The sequence below is a fragment of the Pezoporus flaviventris genome, unplaced genomic scaffold (genome assembly GCF_033815535.1).
Source record: "Pezoporus flaviventris isolate CSIRO_AGI_PZ_B2104156 unplaced genomic scaffold, CSIRO_AGI_Pfla_v1 ptg000011l, whole genome shotgun sequence".
NCBI lineage: Eukaryota > Metazoa > Chordata > Aves > Psittaciformes > Psittacidae > Pezoporus > Pezoporus flaviventris.
The window spans coordinates 1-19,860 of record NW_026892559.1 but is presented as its reverse complement, the minus strand read 5'-3'; the positions used below and the strand labels follow the sequence as shown (position 1 = coordinate 19,860).

The following is a 19,860-nucleotide window of genomic DNA, read 5'->3' as shown; positions in this document are numbered from 1 at the left end:
AGCAGAATGTGGAGGATACTTCTTCCCACTGGACATAAAAATCTATTCTGAGAGGTCCCCATCAGCCTTCAAACTGAAATTAACTCTGATAAATTGGTGACAGATTTAAGAGAGAGAGATCTGGTGTTTGTCTGTGTACCTGTACAATGAAACAACATGTAGTCAGTACTAGAAAGGTCTACTTTAGTGATTCTGTGGCCCCTTTATGAACACAGAATATGCTTGAATTTCAGGATTATTCAATCCAGTTTGAGGGAAGGTGATAATGGCTTTAATCTCCATCTAGAGCAGTATCTAATGCTGCTGTAGACGCAGATTTTCAGGGAGTCAGAGAGTGATTCAGAAAGTCTTCAGTTTGAGCCTGAAAGACTTTAAGGCTGATTGGTACCTTTAGGATAAACTCCAATAGCTTACAAAGTTAGCCCACATTGGTTAGTTTTAGTCTTTGACAGTTTTAATGCTATGAATAACCTATAAATATAGGAGGGGTCAGAGATGAAATGTTTTCTTCACTTTGGTTTTTTTTTTTTTTAGATAGAAGGGGAACATTCTCTACCTGAAACAATCACAGGGAGAAGCTATGCAAAAAAATTTATTATTTTTTTTTTTAAAATCACATGCACAGTAGAATTATTAAGAAAATTGATGAAGATAAGTAACTTCCAGAAAGAACTTCTGTGCTGTATTGATCACTGTGCTCCTGGTAACAATTTATTAAGATGAATGTCACTTGTTACTACATAAATTATTTTAGAGTAGAGTACACTGGGGACACATCTCATCCTGATTAAAAAAATAATAAAAAAAGAATAAAATAATAAAAAAAAGAAGACCGAGCACCATCAAGTGGCAAATGCCGTTAAAAACTGCACATGTGTAAATTCCCATTAGTAACAATTTTACTTCCTGACTTTTAACATCCAATTCACAATGCACACAGCATGAACATGCTTAAAATAACAATGTATTGCACAAAAAATACAACACTCTAAACAGTGAACTGTAATAACTTCATAAATCAATTATGGCCTAGAAATACAATTTAAACAAAAAACTTCAAGTCTTTCATTACAGCAAGTAATTTGATGCCCAGAAAGTATGTTCCCCAACACAGAAAATTGGGAGAATATTTTGTCACAATCTGAAGTGGGACTTGAAAAATTACTTTGAACTAAAGTTCCATGAAAAACTATTAAAGGCTAACTTGACTGAACAGCCCTTTTATTGAAAATGTGGGTGGCTCTTAAAAGAACCTTTGGATTAAGACTGTCGGTCTGAGATTTTACTTGGAGCTGGTGTACTTGGTGACAGCCTTGGTGCCCTCAGAAACTGCATGCTTAGCCAGCTCACCTGGCAGCAGGAGCCGTACAGCTGTCTGGATCTCCCGAGAGGTGATGGTAGAGCGCTTGTTGTAGTGTGCCAGGCGCGAGGCCTCGCCGGCAATGCGCTCGAAAATGTCGTTGACGAAGGAGTTCATGATGCCCATGGCCTTGGAGGAGATGCCCGTGTCAGGGTGCACCTGCTTCAGCACCTTGTACACGTAGATAGAGTAGCTCTCCTTGCGGCTCTTCTTGCGCTTCTTGTCGCCCTTCTTCTGGGTCTTAGTCACCGCCTTCTTGGAGCCCTTTTTGGGCGCAGGAGCGGACTTAGCTGGCTCAGGCATCCCAGCAAGCGCCTGTCTCACAGACGTCAAATACAACGAAGACAAAACCAGAGAGAGCAGCACAGTGTATTGACTCGGGGGCCACATCTTTATAGTACCGTCTTGCAAATGAGCAGCATCCCCGTTGCCTACTTTCATTGGTCAGAACACAGCAAAACGTCATAACTCGCCTGTGCCCGACTTTTATTGGTTAGAATTCGATTCAGCTCCTGATTGGCTGCGCAGAGAAGACCTACTTCTCAGCCTATCAGTGAAGGGGCGAGGTGGGAGAGCGAAACTATAGCTGAGGAGCGCCGGCAGTTTTCTTTGTTGCGGAGCTGAGGGCTTTTAGCGCTGACAGATTTAGTGAGTGAAGATGTCCGGGCGTGGGAAGCAGGGCGGGAAGGCGCGTGCCAAGGCCAAGTCACGCTCGTCGCGGGCCGGGCTGCAGTTCCCCGTGGGCCGCGTCCATCGCCTGCTGCGAAAAGGCAACTACGCGGAGCGGGTGGGCGCCGGCGCCCCGGTGTACCTGGCAGCCGTGCTGGAGTACCTGACGGCCGAGATCCTGGAGCTGGCGGGCAACGCGGCCCGCGACAACAAGAAGACTCGCATCATCCCGCGGCACCTGCAGCTCGCCATCCGCAACGACGAGGAGCTCAACAAGCTGCTGGGCAAGGTGACGATTGCACAGGGTGGTGTTTTGCCCAATATCCAGGCTGTGCTGCTCCCCAAGAAGACCGACAGCCACAAAGCCAAAACAAAGTAAACATAAGGCTTTCCCTTGTGCTGCACGTTTCCAGAGAAAATAATTCAAAGGCTCTTTTCAGAGCCACCCACAAAATCATGAAAGGGCTCAATTATCCATAGTATAATTACGCTGCCTTATATGAACTACTCAACCCGTGTTTTGTCTTACATTCTCCATGTTTATTAACAGTATTTTTGGCTTGGTGGTAGAAGCAACGATTTCCACGTTCTCATTAACACAAAGTGCCAAAACGTCCTCCCAAAGCAAGTTCTTCCTGGTGTGGGATATCTCTCGTGTAGTTCTTATGCTAGAGAATATGGGAGCATCATTTTGGCCAGGGCTCCTGTCCCTTCCCCAACTCTTCCGCGTTTTTCTTCTCCGAGAGGGGCTGGAACAGCACCAGATATACGAGGCATAATAATCTTTGGGGAGGGAGGGGGAAGGGGCGGAGGAAGGGGCAGTAGGCAGGGCTCTCCGTTGGCCAATCCTTGGTCTGGGCGGGCTTTTTCAATACTTTAAACCCTTTCTCAAGGGGAACAAAAGGAAAAGGAGCTCTCAGGGCTATTTTCGGGTCTCCGGATTAAAACTCTCCCCTCCTCCACCAAACAGCAAAACCATTTAAGAGAAATACAATAGATTAGACATGGCTCAGTAGTAGCTTGCCTGGCATTCCCATTGCTTTTGTTACAAAATATAACCTTAAAAAAAAAAACCACCAAAACAACAAATCCCATACATCAGTTTTTTATCAAATAATTATAAAATATTGCTTCCTGGTAGTCAAACCAATTACTCGACAAAAAAAGACGTAAACCTACACTTCCCTAAAGCGCCGCGTCATACAGTACTTCGTTACCATGTCTTTCAGCAAACGTAACTGGTGGAAAAAATAAGAATTGACCTCTGAGAACTTACAAATTACTGGATCCTTGCTGCAAGTTACCCTCGGCCTCGGTGCCTCAGCTCCTTTAGAGAAAGTGTGGGTGGCTCTTAAAAGAGCCGTTGGATAACAAAGTATGTAGAGTAGGACTCTTCTGGTATGATTTACTTTTTCTTGGGCGCCGCCTTCTTCGCCTTGGCTGCTTTTGGCTTGGCTGCCTTGGGCTTAGCTGCTTTGGGCTTCACTGCTTTAGCCTTGGCGGAGCTCTTCGCTGCCTTCTTGGGGCGACCTGCCTTGGCTGCTTTCTTGGGGCTCTTGGCTGCTTTCTTGGCCGCAGTGGCCGCCTGCTTCTTAGCCTTCTTAGGGCTCTTCTTCACCGCCGCAGCTTTTTTAGGCTTTTTAGCGGCGCTTGCAGGCTTCTTGGCTGCTGGTTTTCTGGGTTTGGCTGCCGTCGCTCGCTTCTTGGGAGCTTTTTCTTTCACCTCTCCCGGTTTCTTGTTGAGGCGGAAAGAGCCGGAGGCACCGGTACCCTTGGTCTGCACCAGAGTACCTTTGTTGACGAGGCTCTTCAGCCCCAGCTTGATGCGGCTGTTGTTCTTCTCTACATCGTAGCCGCCGGCGGCCAGCGCCTTCTTGAGCGCGGCGAGGGAAAGCCCCTTGCGTTCCTTGGAGGCGGACACGGCCTTGGTGATCAGCTCTGTGACGCTAGGGCCCGCGGGCTTCCGGGCTTTGGAGCCGCCCGCCGCTTTCTTCGGTTTCTTGGCGGCGGCCTTGGCACCGGGAGCCGGCGCGTCGGGGGCAGCGGCAGGAGCGGTCTCGGACATGGTAGCGGCAGCAGCAGCGTCCTCTGCGGAGCAGGCAACGCAATTGGGTTGGCGCGGGTCAGCTGCTCGTATTTTTAGCGAGGAGCCGCGCGGTGATTGGTGCGTTGCAGAGCCCGCCTCTCTGTACGGCCGGGGAGCCTTTCGGTGTGCTCGATTTGTGTTTCTTTGGACTCACAAAAGTGTATTTTCCTCGGAATTTCTGCCACCAAATCACCCCGTTTCCCTGGTGAGGTAGGAGAAGACAAGGTACTTGCGTTCGGGAGAGTTTCCAGCCGGAAACATGCAGGCTGAAGTGAAGGAGAGGCAATAAATCCCGTGTGCTGCTGCTGGAGAGACCTCTGAAGAGAGAAACTTTTGTTTTTCCTTGCAAATTAAAAATTTTCTTTTGACATAAGTGTTACAGCAACTACACAGTCTGATTCTTTAGAGGGTTTTCTTGGTGTCAAAGTTGAAATTTGCCGGTTTAAAGCTAATTTGACAGTTTAAAGTGATTTTGAAGAGGAGGAAGTAACACAAACTCCTCTTTCAGCTTTGAATATGGATTAAGAACCGGTTCCTTTGACCATGTGTTTTACCTCCTAAAACGCTAAAGTCTACTGATATAGTGTCTTGTAGTATCTCTTATTGCCTTTTTTATAGATTCATAAGCAATTTGTTAATATCTGGAGATTTATGAACATAGTGTTGTTTTATTATCTCTTCCTGGAATTTCAGTATAAGGGAGGCAAACTTACTCTGTTACTCTGTGTTGGGTATTTTTTCTTTTGTTTGTTTTCAATATGAATTTCTGTACCAATTCTCAACTAGATGAAGGTATTTGCTTTTAATGTTCCATTTCAGTTTCAAGTAAACAGTTATTTGATATCTGATGTTGCAAAACTGCAGCTTTGTAAAAGAAAACAACCTCCTAAACTTCTGGTGATATTTACTGAAATTATCTTTGTCTCTCTGGCAATTTAAGATGTTCAAGGGCTGGCATAGCAGTTTAATAATGTTTTTTACTGCCTAGAGAGTGTTATCATGTTATGTGTTTTCTCTAATAGTAAGTTTAATAGAATTTAAAACCATATTATCGTCTGGAATATTTTTTTTATGCATCTCTTAGAATTTGTCTACACAAAGGTTTATCTAAAGCCAATTCTGAATCCTCTTCCTACTCTAAATAAAACTCATTAATTCTTCCATATGCATTTTATAGTGATCACTGAAACAAGAAAATGCTTTCAGGACAAAAACTAAAGCACTTTGTGATAACCTTTTGACAAGGGGAGTGGTAGGGCCATAGGTTATTCCTAAAGAACCAGGAAGAATTCAGTCAGTATCGCTATCTGGTGGAAGGTGATTTAATATGCTGAACAGAGAAAAGCTCTTGAACAATATTTCATTATCCTGTGCCCGATTATGAGCAAATGTGGTATCCATTGCTTTTTCCAGTTATTTGAGAATCACAAAGACTACGCTTCAGCCCTGGTGTCTGATTTCCTTTGATATTACCAGCTATAACGTACAATATGAACTTAAAGCAGATTAGTAACTAAAACTAACTAGTACTAACTAGGTTTAAGCACTAACTAGTACTTAAATCATATTAGTAGCTAAAATTTCAGACTGTATGAATAAGAAGTTTTGAGCAAAAGTAACCCTGTTTCCACCTCATTGTTTTATTTACAATGGCTGTTCTCTAAATACTAAATGTGTATATAACTTGAAAAAAAATAGTTTGCTATAAAATTAGGTTTCAGTAAGTATGAAACTGAATAAATGCAATGAAGGGAAAAATTTCAACCAGCATCCTAGATGGAAAAAAAATCGTTAAGAAAAAAAAAAAGTCTGTAAGAAAAGTGCTCCTGAGTGTTATAATGCTTCAATGGGAAGACAGCTGGGAGAAGGGTAATCTTACTACTTTAAAGATCTTCCTTGTAACAGTTACGCAACATAAGATAGGGATACAGGAATTAAATTATTTTGGAGTGGACGGGGGTATGAAGATATACCTTCACAGATTAGTAAAACGGAAGTAAAATAAATATATATATCTTTTAAGTCTATGTCCTAGGTGTGTTTATAAATCAGTGAATGAGATTTTCTATTGACTTCTATTGACATACACAATGAAATAAAGTAGCAATGCTGGGAGGAGATGACATTTAGCAGATACCAAGGCACTTAATAGCAGAGAGGCAGAGGAGAAAAGCTTAGACCTTGAAGTGACATGTCAGCAAAATAAAAATTCATATTGCCTATTCTTGTTATTTTGAACTTGTACACATTTCCTTCAATAACCTTCACTGTAGGAGGTTTAAATACTCTTGCCCTCAGTTGTGGCTTCACAGATTGTTTATTCACATTTATTGGTTGAATTGGCTGAAACTGGGGTGGCTGAAATGGTTGCCATCCCAGTTGTCTGCCTGGCTTTTCTCCCAGCAGTTGATACCATCTCCCAGTTTCCAACAGGGACATCTAATATGTATAGCAGCTTCTGATCTCCAACGGTTACAGTCTACTATCTTAAAAAAAGTATAAAATGAAATGACTTAGGAAATTTCCTGACACAGAGAGAAGCTCTGATCTTTCTTTTTTCTAGTGGCTTTTCAGGAAAGACATGAAATAACTTTAGCCATGTAGAATTGCTGCTTGGAACATGTGTTCTTTTGTACATGAAAGAAATACACGCAGGAAAAACATTTTGGAAAGTTGAGGTGCATTTGGCAATTTTAAAGAGAGTTTGCTCCACAGTCAGGGCAGATTAGTTTAGGAGGCACGGACAGATATACTCAGGCAAATAAAAAAAATGTAGTGAAGGATTACATAAAAAGCCGGAATAGCAGTTTCACCTACAGCTGAGCAAATGTGAAAAGGAAATAATCCTGTTTAGGTATAGGATGTTGTAGAAAGACTTTGTGAAGAAGGCGCCATGTAGACGCTGATGGGCAGTTTGGCTTTCCTAATGAGAGTGGAGGGAGGTAGATTTCAGCATTCATTAAAAGAGGAGAGGCGTGACATCAGGATCTCCAGAGCTACTTTTTGGAAAGAGCATCACTGTAATGTCTACTACATCTTGAATTGCTTCAATTCTTTCTACCTTGTGGGCACCCCAGCCGGCCACACTACATCAGAAACCTGCAAAGATTGCAATCTGAAGACTGCAAGTCACTTCCCTTCAGATACGCAGGTCTGTCCAACTTTTACAGTTATATTTTAAGACTTCTTGGCATAAACAAGAAGACACAGGAACCACAGCCCAGGGTTGGCCCTACACCTGAGAGCTATCAACCTTTCCCATCTCCAGTTTAGGACCTGCTAGTACTTGTTCCTAAGAAAATGAACTATATGTTTGCAGTAATGAGATGTAGCACAGTAGTTGTTCTTAAGCAATTTTGTAATGCGGCATTAGCCTGAGAGCTAGCCGCACCGTGTGGCTAATGGGCTGCTCTACCTCCTGAAGATGAGAGCCACGGTCAGTCATTCTTAGACAGCTGGAGGAAGTACAGCTCTGCACCACAGTCACTCTCTTTCCTTCAAGTGACAATTTCCAGAGAGATTTAGGTGAGGAACTTTATATTATGTACTACACTCCTGCAGACATGTTCCACAGGAAAGAAGCGTAAATACTCTCTGCAACCATGATTACACTCCTATTACAGTGTTACACCCATGCCTTACTTGCCTTCAGTGACTTCATCCTTCATCTGAGTTACAAATGTAATAACTTGCATGATCAACCCAGCCAGCACAGCTTAACAACTTTCAACCCTTAGCTAAGGAATTTTAAAGTGGTACGTACCAAACTACAAACTTCTTGCAGCTCAGCAAACAAGTCTCTGCCTACATAATCCTAATGTTGCTACTGTTGCTGTTGTTAAGGCTCAAAGCTTACTGAGGCCTTTTAAATCCAGTGTATGGCTGAGCATCTGGAGTGGGCAGCACAAACAGGGTAGGGCAGCGAATGACTGTCCCTGTAGACTCAGCTTCCTGGAATGTTGCACACCCCTCCCTGTACTCTTCGTTAAGGGTTGGGGCATCTGTTGTGGCCTCCCTTCATCCTTGCCATGGCATGTCATTTGGATGTTGAAAATCTATAGTCCAAAACCTGCACATGTCCATAGTTAGGAGGTATTGGGAAGGATGCTTTTCCTGGGAAAGCAGAAAAAAAAAACCACCCAGCAAAAATGCAGGGAAACCCTTCCCAGAATGGCTGATGTGGAAAAAATATGTTCTTTGTTGTCTAATGTACGGTAGTTTACCAGATTAACACATTTTTGTTTTTCTCAAACGCAGGCAAATAAAAGGTGCTCACTGTCAGTCAGGTATCAAGGAACAAAATTATTTATGCCTTAAAGTACTTTGGTTTTCTAAAACTAATCTAAGACACTTGGCAAACTCTCTTCTGAACCACCCTGGCATGCTTTGAACACAAGTCATCAACCAGCGATTTAGGACAAACTGTCCATGAAAGGCAAGCAACATTAACAGAAGCTCCATTAGCCATGGCTTCCCAAAGAAAAAAACTGTTTCCTCCTGAATTGCCAGTGTCTCTCTTTCACCTGCATTTAATAGTGAATTCCACCCAGAAAAGGTGCCACCACGCTGTCCTTTCAGAGCATCCTCTGTCAGCACTGAAGCCTGGCTCCTCAGACCTGTGAGCAACTCACACAGAGTGATGCTGAGCAGTTCATTCTTCCTCCCCACAGCACCCAGCACTTCTGTGTTTTCTGCCCTCCACTCTTTCCGATTGGTGTGGCAGTGCTCCCTGTGACTGCCAGTAAAAGTGAGGAAGCAACATGGCCTATGTATAAGTCCCCTCCCACTCCAGCCAGAACTATTTTTGGTATTTATGGAGGGATAAGTGCTTTTTGGCGCGTAGTGCATACACAGCTGGTCTCCAGTCCACCATCTCCATGGCTGGTGACACCCAGCTGCTGATGTGACAGACTTCCAGGTACATTTGGGTTGGCAGGCACCCCTTTTTGGCACACAGACAGGGATAGTGGCACCCAGACAGAGTAGCCTGGACTTCTGCCATCACTGAAAGCCAAAGCACTGTGTCACACACCAGGTTAAGATGCTCTCCTTAAGTGATGCTGCCTTACTGGTTTTGCTGAGAGGTGTGGGGCTCAAGCAGCTGCTGGCTCCAGATAGGGCTGTTTGTGCCATCTTTCTAGAGCAGGAGTATAACAAGGTAATACTTGTATGCCAGCAATATAGGCTGGCTGTCTTCACACAGAAGGGAGCAAAAAGGTTTTGGAAAGTTGTTCAGTGTGTAAGAGTGCTATGCCATAGCTTACGTTTTTTTACAGCGCATGATTTGTGGCTGGCAGTCCATGAAATGGTGGCAGAGCACTGCTGTCCTGTGCTAGGATGTCATCCAGACTGCCAGGGGCACTGGAAGGGCCAGCTGGTGCCCAGACATGCCCACAATATACAAATGAGGCCAGACACTCGGCACTCCTGCTGTCAGACAGTTAGGAAGTCAGAAATCTGGCTTTACAGGCTCATGTGAGTACGTGTGCACAGTGTGGGCACATTCAAGAAGGATATATTTCACCTAGTTTGCCTGCAACTTGCCATGTATAATCTGGTCCCAGAAAGAAGGCTTCCCTTCCATAAGTGTATTAATTCTAAATCTTGGTCTTCCTGACACTTTTTGTTTGTTTGTTTGTTTTGGACACTGAAAATACACTTAAGTTTTAGTTGACGCATGCATGAAATGAGTAGAATAACAAGTTTATCTTTGTGTGCTATTTGAGGTTAGTAGTTTATAACATCTAGCATTTAATTGTGTGGTTAACAAGACTAGCACGCAAGGCCAGCAACTAGCATACAAGGCCAGCAGTGAGCAGCTAGCAGCAAGGATCAGCCTATGTCCAGAGGTACAGATATAGAGGTAGTAAGTAAAGAGAAACCAGCTGTGGGTTAAGGTTTATCCAAACTGCAATAGGAGATACCTATAAGAAAGGAAACTTAAGAGCCCAAATTACCCAAAGCTGTTGAGAAAAGGGCCTTCTGATCAATAAGGTAAATATTTGAGCAATTATGATACTAACTGTCCAGATCTAATGCATATTCATTTACACAAACATCTTCCTGGAGTGGTGGTGGGAAGAAAATAAAGAAAAAATCAATCAAAACCTTAGTATATGTAAAGGTGTAATCAGTGCTTGGTTTACTAATTCTTTAGAAGAAAATAGTCCTTTCGATGCTAGAATATATGGGAAGGCTTCTGTGGGTGACTCTTGTCACCAATCACTAGATGGGGGCAGGAATTTTTGTCTCCGTTTGACACAAATGAAAAGGTTCTTACACTTGAAAACTGGTTATAGGTTAGTTTTGTTGTTTGTTTTTTTTGTTGTTGTTGGCTTTTTTTGTTTGTTTGGTTTTGTTTTTGTTTTTGTATTCATTTTACAGGATGTGCTTATTCTCCTAACATGGTGAATTGTCTTAGCTCTGTGGTTCTTGGAGTTTTGTGGGTCTTTTTTTGTAACCTTCTTCTCTGTAAGGTAGACGGGTCACTTCATTATGGTCTCTTCAATGTTGAAGGAGACACAAACTGTATTGGGCTAGTACTGGGGGGATGCAAGCTGTAAGTCTGGGAGAGAACAAAGTACAGAGTGTAGAAGAAGAACTTGTTTCTGCAGTTCAGAATATCAGCATGGCTCCAGAATGGGGGAAAATGAATGAGTGAAAGGAATGGAACAGACTTGAGGCTGTGCTGCATTTTGAATTGCATTCTGGAAAGAGCCTTACGCTCATAACACTGGAAGAACTGAATAATTCACAGGAAACTTCCACCTGAGCCAATACCCCATCTGTGACAGAGGCCAGTAAAAAAAAAAATGAAAAATGTTAAGAGCGATAAGTGATACCAAAATGACCCCTTAGTTCCTAGTGATTTGTAGGCCAAGGACTCACTAAGTCAGAGGGCATGTCTTTGAATTAAGGAGCTTTAAATTTTTTTTTTTTTTTTTTTTTCTGGACAAAATGCATCTAATTTTTCATGCTTTAGGGTATGGCTTTAGCACAACAAATTATGAAAGGTTGAGGAATAGGAACAGTGGGAATGGTAGATGGACAAATGGCTGATGGACATGTATACTACACGGAGTGTATCTCTTTCATAGAGGAGAATGACATTTATATACAGTTAATTTCCTCTGTGCGTGTGTGTGTGTACGTGTACAAAATGGTGCTGGAAAACATGCTTTCTATGGTGTAGATGAAGTAGGACAAAGTGGAAGCCAGCAAAGAGAGTGAACTTTCCTGCAGCTGAAGAGAGGTGAAGAAATTATAGCAGGGAATGACAAGTCATTAAAAAAAAAAAAAAATAACCAAAAAGAAATCAGGTGCCCTCAGGGCCAGGCAGGGGCATTTCTATATAAAAAAATCTGAGCTGAATAATGCTGGGGAAGAATTACCTCACCATTTTATTTTCAGATCACATCAGTCACACAGACCTTCCCTCCTGGAGTCGCTGTAACTGAGGCAGAAGCAAATGCCAATGTCAGAGAGACAAAGGATTGTCAAAGTTCACAAAAATCTCCCAGAGTCCTTCATCTTGAAGGTCTCTCCTCTGTATCTGTGTGGATAATGACATGTGTTCAGCCATGATGAGCACAGGCAAATGCTCTATATTTGAATTATGCTAATCTCATAGCCCCAGTAGGACCTGAGCTATGAAAGGCTAGACTGCAAGAATAGCCAGCAGATGAGCCATTTTGGGAGTCATAAAGTCGTACCAAAATAGCAAAGAGAAATGTTGTCACTGGCAAAAGAAAAAAAACACATTACATGAATGAAAAAGTATCTGTCCACTCAGAATTCCATCAGGCCTTTGAAAACACGAACATAGCTGATGTAGGCATTTTTGCTGTGCGTTTGGCATACATGACAAATTTAGACCCGGTTAGTAGGACTGATCTAAATAGATACATGCTGCTTTCTAAATGTGACCAGGATGTCTGGGACTTACTATGAAGCAACTCCACAGGCACAGGGGAGAAAATGGAGTGCTTTCTCGGCTTCTATAATGAAAAAGATCTTTGTGGACCTATTACTCTGAGTCAGGCATAGCCAGCTTTATTTCTGGTCTGAAGTAAAGACATAGACACGTTTTTCCTTATGCTTCAATGCATATAACACAACCATAAGGCCACGGGGGTGACCTGTCAGTTCTTAAATTTAGCAGCCGGTTCTCAATATTACCATCGAGCACTTCTGATGTGACCTTAGAACTAACGAGAGATGGTCAACATGACCTTCAGAACGGTCCGCGGAGGAATCAAGGCCGTCCGGTACAAGATCACTGACGCTCTCGGCCCCTCAGAGAGGGAAGGTCTGTGCGCCCTCGCTCCGCCTTGGGAGGGAAGATGCCGGGAAACGGCGCTTCAGGGCCTCCGGGGGTTGAGGGATGGCGAATGGGGCGGAGGCAGAGGCGGGGACCGGCGCGGCAAAGCCGGCCGGGGCCCGGGGGAGGTTCCCGAAAGGGGCGAAGGGCGAAAGCCCCGCCCCTCGGCGCGCACGCAGGGGGAGCAGGCCCTGCCCCCGTCAGCCGTGCCCGCCCCTGTTTCCAATCAGGTCGGATCTCAGCGTATAAAGCGCCCGGCGCGCCCAGCTTGTATCGTTGAGTTAGTAGGCACCTAAAGCAGCGCGATGTCCGGTCGAGGCAAGGGCGGGAAGGGGCTCGGCAAAGGTGGCGCTAAGCGGCATCGCAAGGTGTTGCGCGACAACATCCAGGGCATCACTAAGCCGGCCATCCGGCGCCTGGCTCGGCGTGGCGGCGTGAAGCGCATCTCGGGGCTCATCTACGAAGAGACTCGCGGTGTGTTGAAGGTCTTTCTGGAGAACGTGATCCGCGATGCTGTCACCTACACGGAGCACGCCAAGAGAAAGACGGTGACCGCCATGGACGTGGTCTATGCTCTGAAACGCCAGGGGCGCACTCTTTACGGCTTCGGCGGTTAAAACTTTCCGCTCCCGTGTACATTTTGAGAACCCAAAGGCTCTTTTAAGAGCCACCCAGTTTGTCTTTTGAAAGAGCTGTGTCGCCGTATGTCGGTTTTCGTTTGTACCCTTTTTTGCTCGTTCCCGATGTTTTGTTTTTTTTTTGGCGGTGCTGTAACCCGTTTGGTTTAACCGTTCTCTCGACTTTGTGTACAGCGCTCTGCGGCAGCGCTGCTCTCTGCTTCTGTTTGCTTTCGACTTCGCTTCCGCCGCATTTGTAGGAGCGTGCTCGGGGCGCTCTGCCGTGCAAGGCAAGCGCTGTGGTGGTTTGTGGCTTCTCGAAGCACTTTGCCGGTGCCAGAGCGTCCTGGAGGCTGCTGGGGCCTGAAGGATAAGCCGGCTGCCTTTCAGCAGCACCTTCGCTTTGAGCAAAAGCAGGCCGAGGCGATCGTCCGCATTCTCTGATGAAATAAAAAAGGGGTGAAAGCCGTCTCTTAACTCGCTAAGGTCTTCAGTACTCGCCAGCGGTAGCCCCTTTGCTTCCTCCTGCCCGCTCGCGCCTGAATGGGGTGTGACGGCGCCGAATTCGCTTCAGCCGGCGGGTGCGGAAGGGGGCTCCGCGCGCCTGTGCTGGGGGAGGTGTATGTCTGTGCGGTGGAGGCCTGGTGGTACCTGTAGCCGGGCCGCATCTCTGGCGGGGAGCAGGTTATACACGCTCAATCTCGTGATAAGCCCGCATGGGCCACAGTTGGCTCCGGGCAACTCCACGCTCGGTTGAACTCGTGTTCCGCGGGCGCTCGCCCCACCAGCACCATCGCACAAGCGGAAGGGTTGCAAAGCGCTCACCCGCCAGACGGGGTGATGGGCGGGGCACACAAAGGAAAATACATTTCCTTCCCCAGCCGTGCCTCAGCACTCGGGGATAACTGTGCCGGGCGCCTGCAGAAGGGAGAGGTTGGTCTCCCCCGCTATCGCCCCGACCCTCCCACAAAAAACGTGGGGATTCCACTCCCTGCCGCCTACTTAACAGCCTTTCAAGCTCTTTCTCGAGGCTGTGGGTGGCTCTGAAAAGAGCCTTTGGGGTTCGCTTCGGTGGGCAGGAAATATATCTGCACACGACTTTTACTTGCTCTTGGCCTTATGGCTCTCAGTCTTCTTGGGCAGCAGCACGGCCTGGATGTTGGGCAGCACGCCACCCTGCGCGATCGTCACCTTGCCCAGCAGCTTGTTGAGCTCCTCGTCGTTGCGGATGGCGAGCTGCAGGTGCCGCGGGATGATGCGAGTCTTCTTGTTGTCGCGCGCCGCGTTGCCCGCCAGCTCCAGGATCTCGGCCGTCAGGTACTCCAGCACGGCTGCCAAGTACACCGGGGCGCCGGCGCCCACCCGCTCCGCGTAATTGCCCTTGCGCAACAAGCGGTGGACGCGGCCCACGGGGAACTGCAGTCCGGCCCGCGACGAGCGTGACTTGGCCTTGGCACGCGCCTTCCCGCCCTGCTTCCCACGCCCGGACATCTTCGCTTCTACGTCTGCCGGTCGATACCAAGCACCCACTACGAGCGCAAAATTAAGGCAGGCAAAGTACCTGCGCCCTGACGCCAGCCCTTATATCGCTTCCCTTTGCGCGGCCGGAGGCTCCCGATAGGCCGATCCGCCTCCTCGCACAATACGCACCCAATAGCGCAGCGAATCTCATCCCGACCAATCGCGAGGGGCGCAGGCGCCCAAGGATGGGGCGGGAAGGGGCGGGCTTCCGCAGGCGGCTCCGCTCGGGCGCAACGGTCGCTCCCGCCGCCTCCGCTTGCATCCGCGGGGACTGCGCAGCCCGTATTTCCTGCGGTTCTCTCCTCCTTTGTTTAAATGCTTTGAATCAGGACGGCAAAGCGTGGGTTGGAGGGGACAGAGGAGGAGGGAAGAGACAATGTGGCTGTGTCGGTGAGCGGGAGTGAAGAGGGCAGAATGCTTTCCTTCCCGCCCCCGGTTCATGCTGGGCTTTTACCAGCAGTATGGTTGTGCTCCTTATCAACACTGGTTCAGCTCCGAATTTTCCGTTAGTGCCTGGTGATAAAACGTCAGCTACAGCCTGATTTATATACTTGTCTAAGAGCGAACTTTACCACGTTCAAGAACTGTGCACGCTTCTTCGGTTTAGAAAAGCAGGGCAACTCATCCCCTTGCGTTTCCTTACCAAAATTAGCTCTTCACGGTGGACAATTACGTGAACGCGATTTCTAAATTACGATGGAAATTAACTACAAGTTCAGTTCCCTCGTCTACATTTCGATGTTAAAATTATTTTAGTAATATTTAGCTAATGTTTAAATACAAAAAGTTTAAGTGTTACGGCTCTCCCATTGGTTATGGAGTGGCTCTTAAAAGAGCCTTTGTGTTGTTTAAAATATTTTCTCAGATGGCAAAGTTGTAAACACGTCTAGGCGCGCTCGCCGCGGATGCGCCGCGCCAGCTGGATGTCCTTGGGCATGATGGTGACGCGCTTGGCGTGGATGGCACACAGGTTGGTGTCCTCGAAGAGCCCCACCAGATAAGCCTCGCTCGCCTCCTGCAGCGCCATCACGGCCGAGCTCTGGAAGCGCAGGTCGGTCTTGAAGTCCTGCGCGATCTCGCGCACCAGGCGCTGGAAGGGCAGCTTGCGGATCAGCAGCTCCGTTGACTTCTGGTAGCGCCGGATCTCGCGCAGCGCCACCGTGCCGGGACGGTACCGGTGCGGCTTCTTCACGCCGCCCGTGGCTGGCGCGCTCTTGCGGGCCGCTTTAGTGGCCAACTGCTTGCGGGGCGCCTTCCCGCCTGTCGATTTACGAGCAGTTTGCTTCGTACGCGCCATTACTCACAGCAGGCAACTCGGCCAACGAACCGCAGAACCTCCGTAAGGATGTTTTCCGGAGAGGTATATATAGCACTGGTGCGCCTCTCTGATTGGCGGGCGGGGAAGTGCAGCCTTTTATTGGAGGGTTGAAGTTTTAAAGTTCCCGCTTCTAGGCAGTTACCGCCCAGCCCAGGCACCATTTCTGTGATGCTATTCATACTCATACATATTTTCACTCAGTGAGTGTAGGGTCTGTGTTCAGGCTGTGTCCCCTCTTGTGCATTTGCAGGGGCGGGCCAGGTACGGCTAGAGAGGAATGAGCTGTGGTACTTTTACGGTGCAAGAAAGCGTGCATATTTTTTGTAACTCGGAAAATTCCCGGGCTGAACCAGTGTTGATAAGGAGCACAACCATACTGCTGGTAAAAGCCCAGCATGAACCGGGGGCGGGAAGGAAAGCATTCTGCCCTCTTCACTCCCGCTCACCGACACAGCCACATTGTCTCTTCCCTCCTCCTCTGTCCCCTCCAACCCACGCTTTGCCGTCCTGATTCAAAGCATTTAAACAAAGGAGGAGAGAACCGCAGGAAATACGGGCTGCGCAGTCCCCGCGGATGCAAGCGGAGGCGGCGGGAGCGACCGTTGCGCCCGAGCGGAGCCGCCTGCGGAAGCCCGCCCCTTCCCGCCCCATCCTTGGGCGCCTGCGCCCCTCGCGATTGGTCGGGATGAGATTCGCTGCGCTATTGGGTGCGTATTGTGCGAGGAGGCGGATCGGCCTATCGGGAGCCTCCGGCCGCGCAAAGGGAAGCGATATAAGGGCTGGCGTCAGGGCGCAGGTACTTTGCCTGCCTTAATTTTGCGCTCGTAGTGGGTGCTTGGTATCGACCGGCAGACGTAGAAGCGAAGATGTCCGGGCGTGGGAAGCAGGGCGGGAAGGCGCGTGCCAAGGCCAAGTCACGCTCGTCGCGGGCCGGACTGCAGTTCCCCGTGGGCCGCGTCCACCGCTTGTTGCGCAAGGGCAATTACGCGGAGCGGGTGGGCGCCGGCGCCCCGGTGTACTTGGCAGCCGTGCTGGAGTACCTGACGGCCGAGATCCTGGAGCTGGCGGGCAACGCGGCGCGCGACAACAAGAAGACTCGCATCATCCCGCGGCACCTGCAGCTCGCCATCCGCAACGACGAGGAGCTCAACAAGCTGCTGGGCAAGGTGACGATCGCGCAGGGTGGCGTGCTGCCCAACATCCAGGCCGTGCTGCTGCCCAAGAAGACTGAGAGCCATAAGGCCAAGAGCAAGTAAAAGTCGTGTGCAGATATATTTCCTGCCCACCGAAGCGAACCCCAAAGGCTCTTTTCAGAGCCACCCACAGCCTCGAGAAAGAGCTTGAAAGGCTGTTAAGTAGGCGGCAGGGAGTGGAATCCCCACGTTTTTTGTGGGAGGGTCGGGGCGATAGCGGGGGAGACCAACCTCTCCCTTCTGCAGGCGCCCGGCACAGTTATCCCCGAGTGCTGAGGCACGGCTGGGGAAGGAAATGTATTTTCCTTTGTGTGCCCCGCCCATCACCCCGTCTGGCGGGTGAGCGCTTTGCAACCCTTCCGCTTGTGCGATGGTGCTGGTGGGGCGAGCGCCCGCGGAACACGAGTTCAACCGAGCGTGGAGTTGCCCGGAGCCAACTGTGGCCCATGCGGGCTTATCACGAGATTGAGCGTGTATAACCTGCTCCCCGCCAGAGATGCGGCCCGGCTACAGGTACCACCAGGCCTCCACCGCACAGACATACACCTCCCCCAGCACAGGCGCGCGGAGCCCCCTTCCGCACCCGCCGGCTGAAGCGAATTCGGCGCCGTCACACCCCATTCAGGCGCGAGCGGGCAGGAGGAAGCAAAGGGGCTACCGCTGGCGAGTACTGAAGACCTTAGCGAGTTAAGAGACGGCTTTCACCCCTTTTTTATTTCATCAGAGAATGCGGACGATCGCCTCGGCCTGCTTTTGCTCAAAGCGAAGGTGCTGCTGAAAGGCAGCCGGCTTATCCTTCAGGCCCCAGCAGCCTCCAGGACGCTCTGGCACCGGCAAAGTGCTTCGAGAAGCCACAAACCACCACAGCGCTTGCCTTGCACGGCAGAGCGCCCCGAGCACGCTCCTACAAATGCGGCGGAAGCGAAGTCGAAAGCAAACAGAAGCAGAGAGCAGCGCTGCCGCAGAGCGCTGTACACAAAGTCGAGAGAACGGTTAAACCAAACGGGTTACAGCACCGCCAAAAAAAAAACAAAACATCGGGAACGAGCAAAAAAGGGTACAAACGAAAACCGACATACGGCGACACAGCTCTTTCAAAAGACAAACTGGGTGGCTCTTAAAAGAGCCTTTGGGTTCTCAAAATGTACACGGGAGCGGAAAGTTTTAACCGCCGAAGCCGTAAAGAGTGCGCCCCTGGCGTTTCAGAGCATAGACCACGTCCATGGCGGTCACCGTCTTTCTCTTGGCGTGCTCCGTGTAGGTGACAGCATCGCGGATCACGTTCTCCAGAAAGACCTTCAACACACCGCGAGTCTCTTCGTAGATGAGCCCCGAGATGCGCTTCACGCCGCCACGCCGAGCCAGGCGCCGGATGGCCGGCTTAGTGATGCCCTGGGATGTTGTCGCGCAACACCTTGCGATGCCGCTTAGCGCCACCTTTGCCGAGCCCCTTCCCGCCCTTGCCTCGACCGGACATCGCGCTGCTTTAGGTGCCTACTAACTCAACGATACAAGCTGGGCGCGCCGGGCGCTTTATACGCTGAGATCCGACCTGATTGGAAACAGGGGCGGGCACGGCTGACGGGGGCAGGGCCTGCTCCCCCTGCGTGCGCGCCGAGGGGCGGGCTTTCGCCCTTCGCCCCTTTCGGGAACCTCCCCCGGGCCCCGGCCGGCTTTGCCGCGCCGGTCCCCGCCTCTGCCTCCGCCCCATTCGCCATCCCTCAACCCCCGGAGGCCCTGAAGCGCCGTTTCCCGGCATCTTCCCTCCCAAGGCGGAGCGAGGGCGCACAGACCTTCCCTCTCTGAGGGGCCGAGAGCGTCAGTGATCTTGTACCGGACGGCCTTGATTCCTCCGCGGACCGTTCTGAAGGTCATGTTGACCATCTCTCGTTAGTTTCTAAGGTCACATCAGAAGTGCTCGATGGTAATATTGAGAACCGGCTGCTAAATTTAAGAACTGACAGGTCACCCCCGTGGCCTTATGGTTGTGTTATATGCATTGAAGCATAAGGAAAAACGTGTCTATGTCTTTACTTCAGACCAGAAATAAAGCTGGCTTATGCCTGACTCAGAGTAATAGGTCCACAAAGATCTTTTTCATTATAGAAGCCGAGAAAGCACTCCATTTTCTCCCCTGTGCCTGTGGAGTTGCTTCATAGTAAGTCCCAGACATCCTGGTCACATTTAGAAAGCAGCATGTATCTATTTAGATCAGTCCTACTAACCGGGTCTAAATTTGTCATGTATGCCAAACGCACAGCAAAAATGCCTACATCAGCTATGTTCGTGTTTTCAAAGGCCTGATGGAATTCTGAGTGGACAGATACTTTTTCATTCATGTAATGTGTTTTTTTTCTTTTGCCAGTGACAACATTTCTCTTTGCTATTTTGGTACGACTTTATGACTCCCAAAATGGCTCATCTGCTGGCTATTCTTGCAGTCTAGCCTTTCATAGCTCAGGTCCTACTGGGGCTATGAGATTAGCATAATTCAAATATAGAGCATTTGCCTGTGCTCATCATGGCTGAACACATGTCATTATCCACACAGATACATGAGGAGAGACCTTCAAGATGAAGGACTCTGGGAGATTTTTGTGAACTTTGACAATCCTTTGTCTCTCTGACATTGGCATTTGCTTCTGCCTCAGTTACAGCGACTCCAGGAGGGAAGGTCTGTGTGACTGATGTGATCTGAAAATAAAATGGTGAGGTAATTCTTCCCCAGCATTATTCAGCTCAGATTTTTTTATATAGAAATGCCCCTGCCTGGCCA

The 19,860-nt window shown here is 48.6% G+C and overlaps 5 protein-coding genes and 1 pseudogene across 5 annotated transcripts; 3 read left to right on the top strand and 3 right to left on the bottom strand.

Moving 5' to 3' along the window:
- Window positions 1-1,204: 1,204 nt before the first annotated feature.
- LOC133267903 (histone H2B 1/2/3/4/6-like) lies at window positions 1,205-1,988 on the bottom strand. The gene has a single exon (XM_061450598.1). The coding sequence runs from the start codon at window positions 1,799-1,801 to the stop codon at window positions 1,283-1,285; it is 519 nt and encodes a 172-aa protein (XP_061306582.1). The 5' UTR covers window positions 1,802-1,988; the 3' UTR covers window positions 1,205-1,282.
- Window positions 1,989-4,494, top strand: LOC133267901 (histone H2AX-like). The gene is made up of 2 exons (XM_061450596.1): window positions 1,989-2,318; window positions 3,883-4,494. Exons 1-2 carry the CDS (start codon window positions 2,019-2,021, stop codon window positions 4,327-4,329), a joined length of 747 nt encoding a protein of 248 aa, XP_061306580.1. The 5' UTR covers window positions 1,989-2,018; the 3' UTR covers window positions 4,330-4,494.
- Window positions 4,495-12,725: 8,231 nt separating this feature from the next.
- On the top strand, window positions 12,726-13,139 carry LOC133267910 (histone H4). The gene has a single exon (XM_061450606.1). The coding sequence runs from the start codon at window positions 12,741-12,743 to the stop codon at window positions 13,050-13,052; it is 312 nt and encodes a 103-aa protein (XP_061306590.1). The 5' UTR covers window positions 12,726-12,740; the 3' UTR covers window positions 13,053-13,139.
- Window positions 13,140-14,032: 893 nt separating this feature from the next.
- On the bottom strand, window positions 14,033-14,572 carry LOC133267905 (histone H2A type 2-C). The gene has a single exon (XM_061450600.1). It carries the CDS (start codon window positions 14,541-14,543, stop codon window positions 14,154-14,156), a length of 390 nt encoding a protein of 129 aa, XP_061306584.1. The 5' UTR covers window positions 14,544-14,572; the 3' UTR covers window positions 14,033-14,153.
- Window positions 14,573-15,389: 817 nt separating this feature from the next.
- Window positions 15,390-18,561, bottom strand: LOC133267911 (histone H3-like; annotated as a pseudogene).
- LOC133267900 (histone H2A type 2-C) lies at window positions 16,729-17,266 on the top strand. The gene has a single exon (XM_061450595.1). The coding sequence runs from the start codon at window positions 16,758-16,760 to the stop codon at window positions 17,145-17,147; it is 390 nt and encodes a 129-aa protein (XP_061306579.1). The 5' UTR covers window positions 16,729-16,757; the 3' UTR covers window positions 17,148-17,266.
- Window positions 18,562-19,860: the final 1,299 nt, after the last annotated feature.